This window comes from Quercus suber, unplaced genomic scaffold, assembly GCF_002906115.3.
Source record: "Quercus suber isolate HL8 unplaced genomic scaffold, Cork oak 2.0 scaffold_174, whole genome shotgun sequence".
In the NCBI taxonomy this organism is placed as follows: domain Eukaryota; kingdom Viridiplantae; phylum Streptophyta; class Magnoliopsida; order Fagales; family Fagaceae; genus Quercus; species Quercus suber.
The window spans coordinates 723,046-736,270 of NW_027069634.1; the positions used below are offsets into that span (position 1 = coordinate 723,046).

The window sequence follows — 13,225 nt, forward strand, 5'->3', positions numbered from 1 at the left end:
AAGTATAAGTACAATGTATGTAAAAATGGTCAAAGGACCTCATATACAAGATCAATGTATCTATAAAGAATAGAAAAGAAAAGATACATAAAAACCTCACTACATCCCTCAAGAATATCAACACTCCCCCTATCAAAATGTCCTATACTAACTCTCCCCCTAAGATGACTACTCTTATAATCCAAAGCTACTCCTTCTTTTTGTCACAAGTGACAAAGGGTAGAGTGTCATGTAGACATCTCATCAATAGAGCTAGTATCTCCATCATCATCATCATCCTCAGAATCCTCAGAATCTGAAGCTGCCGGAGTAGGTGGTGAAGGAGTAGCCTCTAGAACAAAACCACCCATGGTCGCCTGCCATCATGCAATACGACCAACACGAACATTCACCTTATACAACTTAGCAGAGAGTGTATCAAGGCGAGTGTCCATGCGTTGCAGCTGCGCCATAATGTCTCCTAGAGATAAATCGCCCATAGATGAAGAAGGAGCAAATGTAGATGGAGCTGATCTGGACAGAGCCGAACAGGAGGGAGGAGTGGAATCCGTTTGTCACGACCGAAACTGAGCCTCACTACGTTTTACGATAGCGGCATCTATGGCAGATATGTGTGTAAAGTGGTCGGACACAGGAAAGGGAATGGAAAAATGGTGTAAGATCCTCGTGATAGCGGAAGGAAAGATGACCTTATCACGGGACGCCGAATCAAGATGAACATCTATGACAGAAAGAATAAAATGAGAAGGAAAATCTATAGTGAGATGCTCAAGAAGAGATAACAAAAATCGAGCACGAGGCTCTGTGATAGAGTTGTAGTGAGAGAGAGGATGGAGTACAAACGTCATCACCATGTTTAGGAATCTAGGACTTTTAGCAAAAAGCCTACATGATGTGTACTGATGCTCACCCCAATCAGCAGGGCGCTAACAAAAGGTAGAGATGAGCTCATCTTTGGACATAGTCCTCAAAAAAAGAAAGGTACTAAACGATCTATCCCGTGCATGTTGGAGTAAAACTCCTGAATCAGCACGAGAGGACAAGTAACCGGGACGTCACACAGTGACCCCCATCCCCTACTGTGAATGACAGAGGGAAGGTTAGTGTCGGCGAAGTCTGCCAGAATGACTTGGCGTTCCGAATGAACACCTCATCGAGAAAAGTTCTCTGTAAATGCCTTGTGGGCATCTCCATCACGGAACCAAAGGTTAAGAGGAGTAGAGTCAGAAGAAGAGGAAGCTCTAGAACATAGACGGTTCCGAGCAGGAGTGGATTTACGTTTGGGTGCCATAAACACTATTAACGTAAAAGAAGGAGAAAGAGATAGAGAGGGAGACAATCAGAAAAGTCCCAACATAGTTCAAAATAGAGCAAATATGTTGAACAAAAAAAAACGTATGCATGGGAATGCATGCGCATGTGACATGCAAAGCAAAAGGCATCATGGGCTCAACCCAATCCAATCCTACTAGCACACAGCATAAAGCATACATCTAAATGCATGTAAACGTCATTCTAATGCACATGGAATGCAATGTATGTCATTTTGAAAGCATTTAAATGAAAACCCAACCCAAAATTTTAAGAAAAACTCATCAATTTTGAAAAACTCCAAAAACTAGATTTCAAAACATGTAATGAATGAAAAAAGGAAGGGAAAAATGAACTTACCAAGTGATTGAAACCAAGGGAAGGCCGAAAATCAAGAGGGTTTGAAGATTTGAGTGAGAGAAAAGTGTTCGGGAGGTGAACAGCAGTCGGACAGATTGACAGAGATCAAGGAAATAAGTGAAAAATCGCGACAGGCCCTTTTATAGACACCTCAGTAATTCTCGATAGCTGAGGTGTCGAGAGGTATCGAGGAAGCTGTCGAGGGAGGTGTCGAGAATTTGGCCTTTGATAGATGGAGGTATCGAGAGGTATCGAGGTGCAAGATCAAATTTCAAAGATCAGAAGCTCGATCAATCGACAAGGTATCGAGGAGACAGGAACTTTCTCAATTGATCCATCATGTGTCAAAGAAGTGTCGAGATTGTGATAAGAAAAAGCTTGAAAAGCTCGACAAATGACCAAGTATCGAGGAGGTGTTGAGGAGGTGTTGAGACAGAATGAAAAAGCAGTTTTTCAAGAAAAGAAAAACACAAACATGAATGCAATTCATCATACACCTCAACCAATGATCCACTCAACATATGAAACTCTCAAAATCATCTCCCAACAAGAATTTAAACACATGGATCCTCAAAAACACACACATACACACTAAACAAGTCTAACCAATTTTATTTTTCAAAAACAAGTTAAGACAGTTTAGTGAGCATACATTAGCACATGTAGAACCTTTGTGATGGCAAAATCACATTGTACCTGCACATGTATCAAAAGTAGCAAAGAATATTGCGTGTTGTGTGTGAAAAACATCCAAGATTGCATATGTGTATACATGTTATGACGATTTGAGATATAAGAAAATAACTTTAACTCACACACAATTATAACTATTTGATGGGGACTATCACCTTCGAGGTACATCCTATAACTCCCACATCTCCTAGAATACACGCTTGCAACCATATTTAAAGCATTTTTGATCTTTTTGCTTTTTATTTTCTTTGCATATTTTCTTTTATTTTAACATACCATACATAGGCATATAAAAGAGAGAAAGAAATACCCAAGATGTTAAGCATTTGATATCGCACTTTTGCTATGCCGAAGCATACGAATGTCTTTAACATTGCACTTTTGCTATGCCGAAGCATACAGGTGTCTATGACACTGCACTTTTGCTATGCCGAAGCATATAGGTGTCATTTATGATTGGCGAGCAACAGTGGTGAGATGGTTATTTATACCTTTCTATTAGGATTTTCTAGTCCTACCCGTCAAAAAGAGTGATATGAGTGTTAAGCTTTAAGAGATAACTTAATCTTACTCATCACAAACAAGAGCCACAAAGCTCACTTGCTTAGTTGTGCATAAAGATGCTCATCTAAGCTACAAGAGATACAAAGTTTAGAAACTTTGTTTCATAGCCATCCAAGATATATAAGTACCAAAGTACACAAACCACACACTGTTTTTGTATTTTTCTAATTTTTCAATTTTTTTTAATATTAAAAATAAAAGTAAACAAAACTGAAAGTAAACGTACAAAAACATGTTAAACAAAATAAATCGTAAAACTAGATGCAAATGCATCAGGAAGAAGAACAAGAGAAGGAGACCAATCCATGGAGATGACACCAATGTTTTGACGAAGGAATTCAATACGTTTACTGTCAAGAGGTTTGGTGAACAAGTCAGCCTTCTGATCATCAGTGTGGATAAACTCAAGAGTGAGAGTACCATTTTTGACAAGCTCCCTAATGAAATGATGTCAAATCTCTATGTGTTTGGTTCGAGAATGCTGAACAGAGTTTTTAGAGATATTTATGGCACTGGTATTATCACAGTAAATGGTGAGATGCTCTTGACAAATATCATAATCACGAAGGAGTTTTTGCATCTAGAGGAGTTGGGTGCAACAGCTACCGGCAGTAATGTATTCAGCTTCTGTAGTGGATAATGATATGGAATTCTGCTTTTTGCTCATCCAAGAGACAAGATTGTTACCCACATAAAAACAACCCCCCGAAGTACTCTTTTTATCATCAACATTACCAGCTCAATCAGCATCAAAGTACCCAGCTAAAACACCATTAGTGTCTTTGCTATACCACACACCAAACTCAGCAGTGGTTTTGACATACTTAATAATTATTTTTAAAGTAATCATATGGGATTCCTTAGGATTAGCCTGATATCTAGCACACACTCCAACACTGTAACTAATGTCAGGTCTACTAGCAGTAAGGTAAAGAAGACTACCTATCATGCTTCTATAAAGAGAGGGGTGAACACTCTTGCCTAACAAGTCTATAGTGAGCTTAACATTTGGGCTCATAGGGGTTCTAACAGAACTAGCAGATTCCAAACCAAACTTTTTCACAAGATTCTTAGCATATTTAGATTGAGAAAGGAATATACCTGAATCTTGTTGGCGAATCTGTAGTCCTAGGAAGTGAGTCAGCTCTCCAATCATGCTCATCTCGAACTTGGCTTGCATGAGTTTTGAGAAGCCATGAGCAAGTTCATCCTTGGTTGACCCAAAGATGATATCATCAACATAGACTTGAGCAACTATCAAATCACCATCTTCCTTTTTGATGAAGAGAGTTTGATCAGCCTTTCCTCTTGTGAACCCATGTGACACCAAATATTGTGTGAGCCTATCATACTAGGCTCTAGGAGCTTACTTCAACCCATAAAGTGCCTTTTTAAGGTACAGCACATGATTCGAAAAGTGTGGATCAATGAACCCTTTTGGTTGAGCCACATAGACATCCTCTTTGAATAACCCATTCAAGAAGGCAGTCTTTACATCCATCTGATAGAGTTTGAAATTCAGCTGACATGCCAGGGCAAGCAGAATTCTGATTGACTCCATTCGGGCAACTGGTGCAAATGTTTCATCATAGTCTACTCCTTCCATTTGCAAGTATCCTTGAGCCACAAGTCGAGCCTTGTTGTGAATCACATTGCCTTCTTCATCAGTCTTGTTGCGGAATATCCACTTTGTACCGATGATGTGCTCACTTTATGGTCTAGGTACTAGAGTCCAAACATCATTCCTCTGAAACTGAAGTAGTTTATCATGCATTGCTTCGACCTAACTTTCATCTTGTAGTGCTTCCTCAACTTTCTTGGGTTCAACCTGTGACAAATAACAAGAATAAGACACAAAGTTAGCAACACATTTATTGACTGTACGTTTCCTTAATGTGAGTTCATTCATGTTTCCCATAATAACTTCAGGAGGATGATTTAATTTGATTCTAGAGAAGGGTCCTTTTTCTTCATAAGACTCAAAATCTGGTGAAGTAGGAGCATCTGCAGAGTCTTCCACAATACTAGGAGTACTTGGGGACACAGGCTCTAGTTCAGCAATATCCTGAACTTCCCTAGGCTCAGGAGGAAGAATTTCTTTGGAGAGTTCCTCAATGCCTTTCTCAGAACTAGATTCAGAAAACTCATCAATGACCACATTTACTGTTTCCATTACCTCCAGAGTTCTCTTGTTGTATACCCAATAAGCCTTACTTATGGACAAGTATCCCAGAAATATGCCTTCATCGCTTCGAGAGTCAAACTTTTCCACATTCTCTCCATCCTTAAGGATGAAGCAAGTGCTTCCAAATATCCTGAAATACTTCACATTTGGCTTTTTTCCTTTCCATAACTTATAGGGAGTCTTTTTGGTACCGGGTCTGAAGTACACCCTATTAACCGTATGACAAGAAGTATTTACGGCTTCTCCCCATAAGTTTCAAGCCACATCTTTGTTATGCAACATGGCTCTGGCCATCTCTTGAATAACCCTGATAGGTCACAATCTGAATAACCCATTGTGATTAACCCTAATTAATTAATTTAGCCAAGTAATTAATTAATCAATTAATCATGCAATTTTATGGAAGCACAAACAAATCACCAACAACTAAATATGCAGCGGAAAATAAATGACATGGTGATTTGTTTACGAATGGGGAAAACCCTAATGACAAAAACCCCACCGGGTGATTTTCAGGTCACCACTCCCGAAACTCCACTATTATCAAATCAAACGGTTACAAGTAAAGGAATCTCAAGTACCTTACCAACTTACAGTTGAACCCTTACCCCAATACCCAATTGGACTTGATCTGTAGTGACAGTCTCCACTTTTGATGCATGGCTCCCAAGTACGTGACTAACCAATGCGCGGATCCAAGTACGCGACTTTAGAACACCAACTGAGGAAGAATGGTTGGCTGCAAAGTTCTTCAGTTCATCCTTTATGATGAATAGTAGGAAGATGCTTGGTTACAAAACCCTATGGTGCAAATACACAGCAACTTCTTGATGGAAGATGAACTAGGTCAAGAACTTCGTTTGTTGATCACAATTTGCTTGAACAGAGATTGCTCAATGATAATGCAACTTGTGTCACCTGCTATCTGAATTTTTAAATCTCGACAGATAGCAGGTGTCGAGGTAGCTGTCGAGCAGGTGTCAAGTTTTAAAAACTTTGCACTTCAGCTTGCTTTCTCTTGGACAGACTTGATGACTTCAACACTTGACCTTGAAACATTGTTTCTTGAAGTATTAAAACACCTAGAACTACCCAATTACAAGTAGAGTGCGTTTTGTCAAAGGATTAGCCAATTTACATAAATAAGTGACATATGTTCTTAAACAAGTTAAAACATATATGTCCTAACAAACCCCATTCTTTCTTTCTACCACACCATTCTGTTGAGGCGTAATAGGAGCAAAGAACTCTTGAGATATGCCTGATCTTTTGCAGAAAAAACTCCATCTATGAGTTCTCGAATTCTTTACCATGGTCACTTCGAATTTGATCAATCTTTAAGCTCTTTTCATTTTGCAGTCTTGTGTACAAAGCCTCAATGTGCTCAAGAGCATCAGACTTGGATCGGAGTAAGATGACCCAAGTGTATCTAGTGAAGTCATTTACCACAACCATGATGTATCTCTTGCCACCAAGAGACTCGGTTCTGGTTGGACCCATAAGATCTAAATGCAGAAGCTCCAATGGTCTGGAGGTAGCTGAAGTCTGAGTGCTCGGATGCTTAGCTTTTGTCTGTTTCCTAAGCTGATATGGTCCATACACCACATTGCTTATTCTGCTAAGTTTTGGTATCCCCAAGACTAATCCATGCTTAGATACAATGGATAGATGCTTGTAACTAGCATGTCCCATTCGTTGATGCCATAGATCTTCATTAGGCAAACGAATGCTATTGCACACTATATCGGCATCAGGAACCAATCCATAGTAGTTGTCCAGAGTGTGAACCTCACTAATGAGCTTCTTTCCAAACTCATCCATGACAAGACACTTTCCCTTTGAGAATAGCACCATGAAGTCTTGATCACATATTTGACTTATGCTCAATAGGTTCACCCTTAAACCTTCTACAAAAAGAACATTTGCAATGTCTGGCAGTCCTGGTAGAGATATGATTCCTTTCCCTTTAATTTGTGACTTGCTTCCATCACCAAAAGTCACATTACCACCCTTTTTAGGCTCAAAGATTTTGAAGAGAGATCGATCTCTAGTCATGTGTCTTGAGCAACCGCTGTCAAGATACCATAGATATGTATCTATTACTTTAAAAGCAGACTTCATCATGAAACACACTTCATGCTTGGATGACAAATCAAAGAGAATAGTTCTTTCACTCAACTGCTTTTGATGAGCTAAGCCTTTAACTTTTACTCTTCTCAGATGAACTCCTTTGCAAATTTTTATTTTGAAGTAGTCTGGTTTCTTCTTAGCCATACTGAGATCCTTTCCAATAGTCATTATAAAAGAATTCAAATAACTTTTAGACTTGTATTTTCTAAAACACTCAAACAAATAGTGATTAGAAAAACAAGATGTATTTGAAAACAAGGATTTCTTCAAACCGATTATAACCATGACAACATGGGTCAATGGATCAACACAGCAAAGATTAAACCTAATTAGAGTGTGCCCGCTCTGATACCACTTGATAGGCCACAATCTGAATAACCCCTTGTGATTAAACCAATTACTTAATTAATTAGCCAAGTTATTAATTAATCAATTTAGCATGCAAATATGTGGAAGCACAAAAAAATCACCAAATAACTAAATATGCAGCGAAAATTAAATGGCACGGTGATTTGTTTACCAAAGGGGAAAAACCTCGCGGCAAAAACCCCACCGGGTGATTTTCAAGTCACCACTCCCGAAACTCCACTATTATCAAATCAAGCGATTACAAGTAAAGGAATCCCAAGTACCTTACCAACCTACAGTTGAACCCTTACCCCAATACCCAATTGGACTTGATTTGTAGCGATAGTTCCTACCTTTGATGCACGGCTCCCAAGTACGTGACTAACCAATGTGTGAATCCTAGTACACGACTTCAAAACACCAACTTAAAGAAGAAAGGTTAGCTGCAAAGTTCTTCAGTTCATCCTACATGATGAAGATCAGGAAGATGCTTGGTCACAAAACGCTATGGTGCAAATACACAACAACTTCTTCAGAGAATATGAACTAGGCAAGAACTTCGTCTTTTGATCACAATTTGCTTGAACAGAGATTGCTTAATGAGTTTGCAACTTGTGTCACACTAGACGGCTCTTGAAACAATCCTTTTATATGTTTAGGGTTTGGAGAAAAGAAGGCCCAAAAGCATATTCACGAATCCCAGGAAAATTAGATCAGAAAATCTAAAATTTTAAATCTCGACAGATAGCAGGTGTCGAGGTAGCTATCGAGCATGTGTCGAGTTTTAATGAAATTGCACTTCAGCTTGCTTTTTCTTGGACAGACTTGATGACTTCAACACTTGACCTTGAAACCTTGTTTCTTGAAGTATTAAAAACACCTAGAACTACCTAATTACAAGTAGAGTGCGTTTTGTCAAAGGATTAGTCAATTTACATAAATGACATATGTTCTTAATAAGTGAAAACACATATGTCCTAAGATGAAGAGTCAAGTCAAGTGGAGACAGCTGTGTCTCGCGAGTATCTCGCAGGTAAGGTCTTCCCGCGAGACACCCGCAAGGCAATCTGTTCTACCAACTTGTACCAAATGACTCACACTTTCTGTGCCTATCTTATATATACCCTTATTACCCACAAATGTTGAGGAATGCTTCAGAGAGAAAACCCTAGCCAAACACATTGAGAATTGGAGATTGTCATCCCCACCTTTCTCTATACACTTGCTTGTGGTATTTCCTCAACTTTTCCCTCTCCATTTCCATACTCTTGAGAGGTTGATAGTCCAAACACTTATCACACCTTTTGAGAGTGTTGTGTGACGTTTTGGTGCTGTTGCGAGCACTAGAAGAAGCCAAGGATGGTAGATGCAACATGGAGCTTGTTGCAAGATCCGGAGAGCTAGACAAGACACGATTCTGAGAAGCCTTGTTGGAGTAGGAGCTTGGAGGGTTTACGTACATCGGGTAGATTAGGCTTGGAGGGTCTCTTGCTAACCCATGTATCCTAACTAATTGTCTAATGGATTGATTTCCGCTTAGAGGGCGGCGAAGAGGTTTTTCGCCGAGTTCTTCGGTTTCCTCTTTGATAACACGTCTCAATGTTATCGTGTTTGCATCATTCTTCCCTACTCTTGTTTATTTCATTTTTACTGCTGTGTTGCTTTAAATATGGATTAGAGTAGTTGTCTTGTTTATACGCTTGTGTTTACACTATTCTGCACTTAGTATTAAGTTAGTGTAAAATCAACCATGCCGTAATTTTAATTTGGGGGTCTAAATTGCTCTTGTGTTTTCAACACATTTTCGAGCTTTCAATTATAAAGAATACCATTACTATTGGGTTATCATTTATCACTTGAAACCCAAGCTTGGCCCACCAATTCTATTAATTTTAAATTATAGCATTTGGACCCAAACAACACTTGGGTCTAGTTTTGAGCCCCCCAAAAAAAAGCACTCGGGTGTGGTTGAATATAGCTTTGGGCCTATTATTTCCAGCATGCTGCCTTTGTAACTTGGGAGTTAAGACTAAAAAGTCATCTACAAGACTACAAATGATGCTGAGGTAGTGCTTTCCTTGGCTAAGTGAGTCCTATCATATCCTAATCACTTGCATCCCTAAAATGTTGAATAATGTTATAGTTTATGACATGTCAAATCCAGAAAGCGGCATGGCAGAGTTAGGGCAATCCAATGTTCCAATTAGAAATCCAATGTTGTGTAGTTGGCACCTGCCCTTTTAATTTTTTTTTCTCTTTCTTTTTCTCAACAAAAAGTGAAAGAGACTAATGTTTAATAACATCAAAAGAGAGGAGAAAGTGTATATTTTTTGTACTTTCGAAATATTTTATAATTTTCTTGTGTTTATATGTCATTAAATTGCTCACTTTTGGTGGTGGTAGCTCTGCCATTTTGTCTTCATGGTTATTCATTATACATATGTAGGAAAAGTTGAAAAAGTAAAAAAATAATAACTAAAAATTAAAAATTAAAAAATAATAATAATAATTTTTGTTTTTTATAAAAAAAAACAAAAAAAAAAAAACAAAAAAAAAAAAACAAAAAAAAACCTGGAATAAGGATGAAGTAACTCAAATAATTTTTGTTTTTTCTTAACTTTAAATTATGTTTTTTCACAATACTTCTTAATATACTTTCTAAGATGAAATATAACTCAAATAAGAATATCTTGTAGAAGACAGAGCATGCCTTGAAAAAACTTTTCTTCTTGTTGTAATATTGTTCCTAATATATGTCACTAAAGAGCTCCTTCAAAACTAGTGAGATTATTTTTTTTTCCTTTTTTTTTAATATGGAATTAGATCAATCAAATAATAAATTTTATTTGCCATTGCAAAGTATGGTACGAGAAATAAGGACTCAATGATATCTACAATTATTTTATACTATTATTAGAGTTGTTCACAAGCAAAAGACTGACAAATAATTAATTTTTTCGAAGATAGCTTGAACCTTTTTGATTTTGTTAAAAAGTTTCGCCCAATCAAGTGCTTGACCATTCTCAAAAAAAAAAAAAAAAAAAAAAAAAAGGCGTTAGACATTCTGGATCCTGCTCTAAATTTGGAAAAAGAAGATTTTGTTAAAGGGTTAACGACTAGTTTACGGTATCATCATACACTCGGCAAACTAAGTAACCAACTTCTTACAAAACGACAACACAGTAATTAAAGGCTATCTAACAGTGCCTCCAAAAATCAAGAATTCAATCAGGCAAAATTCCCTAAGAAGAGGAGCTTATATTGCAAGCTCTAAAGGTGAACGACTATGGCTTACGTTCAAATATGAAAGGCTACCTACTTTTTGCTTCATCTGTGGCAAGCTTGGGCATGATAAAAAACATTGCCCAACATCTGGGGTCTGGCAAACTGCTTGCCATCAATATGGAGACTTGTTAAGGGCAGGGTGGACTGCAAAAGTGGTAGCCAAAGAAAGGAATTCGAGCAAGGACACGATCCAAGTGAGCTCCAATGAGTTAGAAGTGCAGCAAATGACCCGACCGGCGACTGGTTATGCTTTGACATGGCTTGAGGCTTAAGGTCTTGTGGGCAGGAAACAAAGCTTGGAGAAAGGTGATGCCTGGGGAAGCGATAACACCACATGTGCAGATGGACAACTTGCTGGTGACGTACAAGCCTTCAATAGACCTACAGAGCAATTGATGAGTGCAGTGACAGGACAAGACTTGAGTGTTTTGGGTTCCTGTGAGAAGTCACGTGATCATCTAAGGCAGGATTCTTTAATTAAGCATAGAGGCTCTTTCTCCCATGGGCCAAAAAGCCCTACTTCGCAAAGCCCAAAAGGCTCTATTTCTCAAGGGAGCCCAAGTACTAAAGCCCCTTTAGATAAAAACGAGAAAGACAACTCAGAGACGAAGAATCCGGCCAATGTTATCCAAGTTGGTGTAATTTTTCAAGCCAAAGCTCATGGAAAAGGAAAACAGATTTTAGGTAAAGGCAATCTGAAAAAAGTTGCCTATGCAAAAGGAAAAGTTAGTGATGATCAAATTCTTGCCTAGATGTTGAAGTTTGGAGCAAAGCGCTTGAGTGCGAATGAAGCTTCAAAGGAAGAGAACAACCGGGCTCCTAAGCGCCTCTGTGAACCAGTCAACTTGGGTCTAGCTGGCGCTGTCTTTGGTACAGTTTAACTTGTCTGCACTTTTCGGTGCTTGTTGGGATCTTGGGCATATCTTGCTTTTGTTAGTTTTGTCTTCTTGAAATGGGAGTTCAACAGGATAGTTTATAAGTTTTAGCTGGCTGGTGTGTATAAGCTTTTTAGGTTTGGGTGGGTCCTTCTTGGTTTGCTATTCCTACGTTGGCAGGTTAGTAGCTAGAGGTCTCTTTTCTTCTTTTGTCTTTCCTGTTGTATTTCTATTTCTTGAAGCAATAAATATTTGTTCCCCTTCAAAACATAAAATAAAAAATAAAAAAATCAATGACTTCAATCTTGTCAACCTGATGAGAGAAATTTCAAGAAATTGGGCCAATCTTAGAAAAGTTAATGGATTTCTTAATTATTTGAAACCCAGCCTAAGTCCTAATGGACCTCCACTTCTGCTTCCCATCTAGCCCACATTAAGTCAACTCTAGTACCAAAATCTAATGTATTTTCTTTCACCAACATCCATCCAACAGTAGACAACGTGGTGGTGATAGGAATAATCTATTATATTTCAGCTACATGTAATATCACCTTGTTTAGATGCAGTGGATAAGAACTATAAATTTGTTAAGCTTTTGCCAGAAACCAAAAGTACGATCTATGATGACTATGTCGATATCCTAGACCTCATAATCCCTAGTGATGATAGAAAGATCACTAAATCGAGGGACATGCTGATCACCCCCGAACTACCTCAAGGCCATACCTGAAAAGTACCTTGTACAGCCTCAGATGCCCACCAAAGGGATGCCAAGAAAACCAACACAATGGGTCGAACCTTGCCACCTAGTGACTCCCCACTTGACTCTCCAGGTCCAGTCAGTGGGACACAAGCCAAACGAATACCGTAACAACCTAGTAGTATCCCCGGTAAAAGGAAGATTCAAATCTTCTGACACACTACCCTTACAATTTTCCCACCTAAATACAGGGTTACTAAGTACTAAATTACAAGCAAATTGGTCACGGAATAAAGCCAATTAGATGGTTGATTAAATTCAACCTTACAATCTCCCCTTTTGGCTATTCCGTGACAAAACCCTATAACAGACTCTAGACTTAAACGAGAGATGGGAACAGTTGGAAAACTCACTCACACCTAACTCTAGATTCTGAAAAGCTCTTGAACTTATGAATAAGTAACTCTTAAAACACAATAACATAGCAATATCATTGTACGCAGAAAACTTAATATGCATATGGAGCAAAATAAGTATGATCAAGCAAAAATGAACAAAGGCATAAAAGCAATATTCCATGGCAAGATCAACACCAGTAGTCACTTAAGCAAAAGTGATTACTATGTTCATTCACACAAGGAATGAACATTCGGACATGCAAAAATGATAAACTCAATTGAAGAGAATCATTTGCAAGTCCAACACTCAACCAATGCATACAAACATATATGCATCTAGGAACAATCCTACAAGGGCACAAGAGTGTTGTACTTA

The 13,225-nt window shown here is 38.4% G+C and overlaps 1 protein-coding gene across 1 annotated transcript; it reads right to left on the minus strand.

Moving 5' to 3' along the window:
• Window positions 1–3,667: 3,667 nt before the first annotated feature.
• Window positions 3,668–4,108, minus strand: LOC136069512 (uncharacterized mitochondrial protein AtMg00810-like). Its single transcript, XM_065778130.1, has one exon. It carries the CDS (start codon window positions 4,106–4,108, stop codon window positions 3,668–3,670), a length of 441 nt encoding a protein of 146 aa, XP_065634202.1.
• Window positions 4,109–13,225: the final 9,117 nt, after the last annotated feature.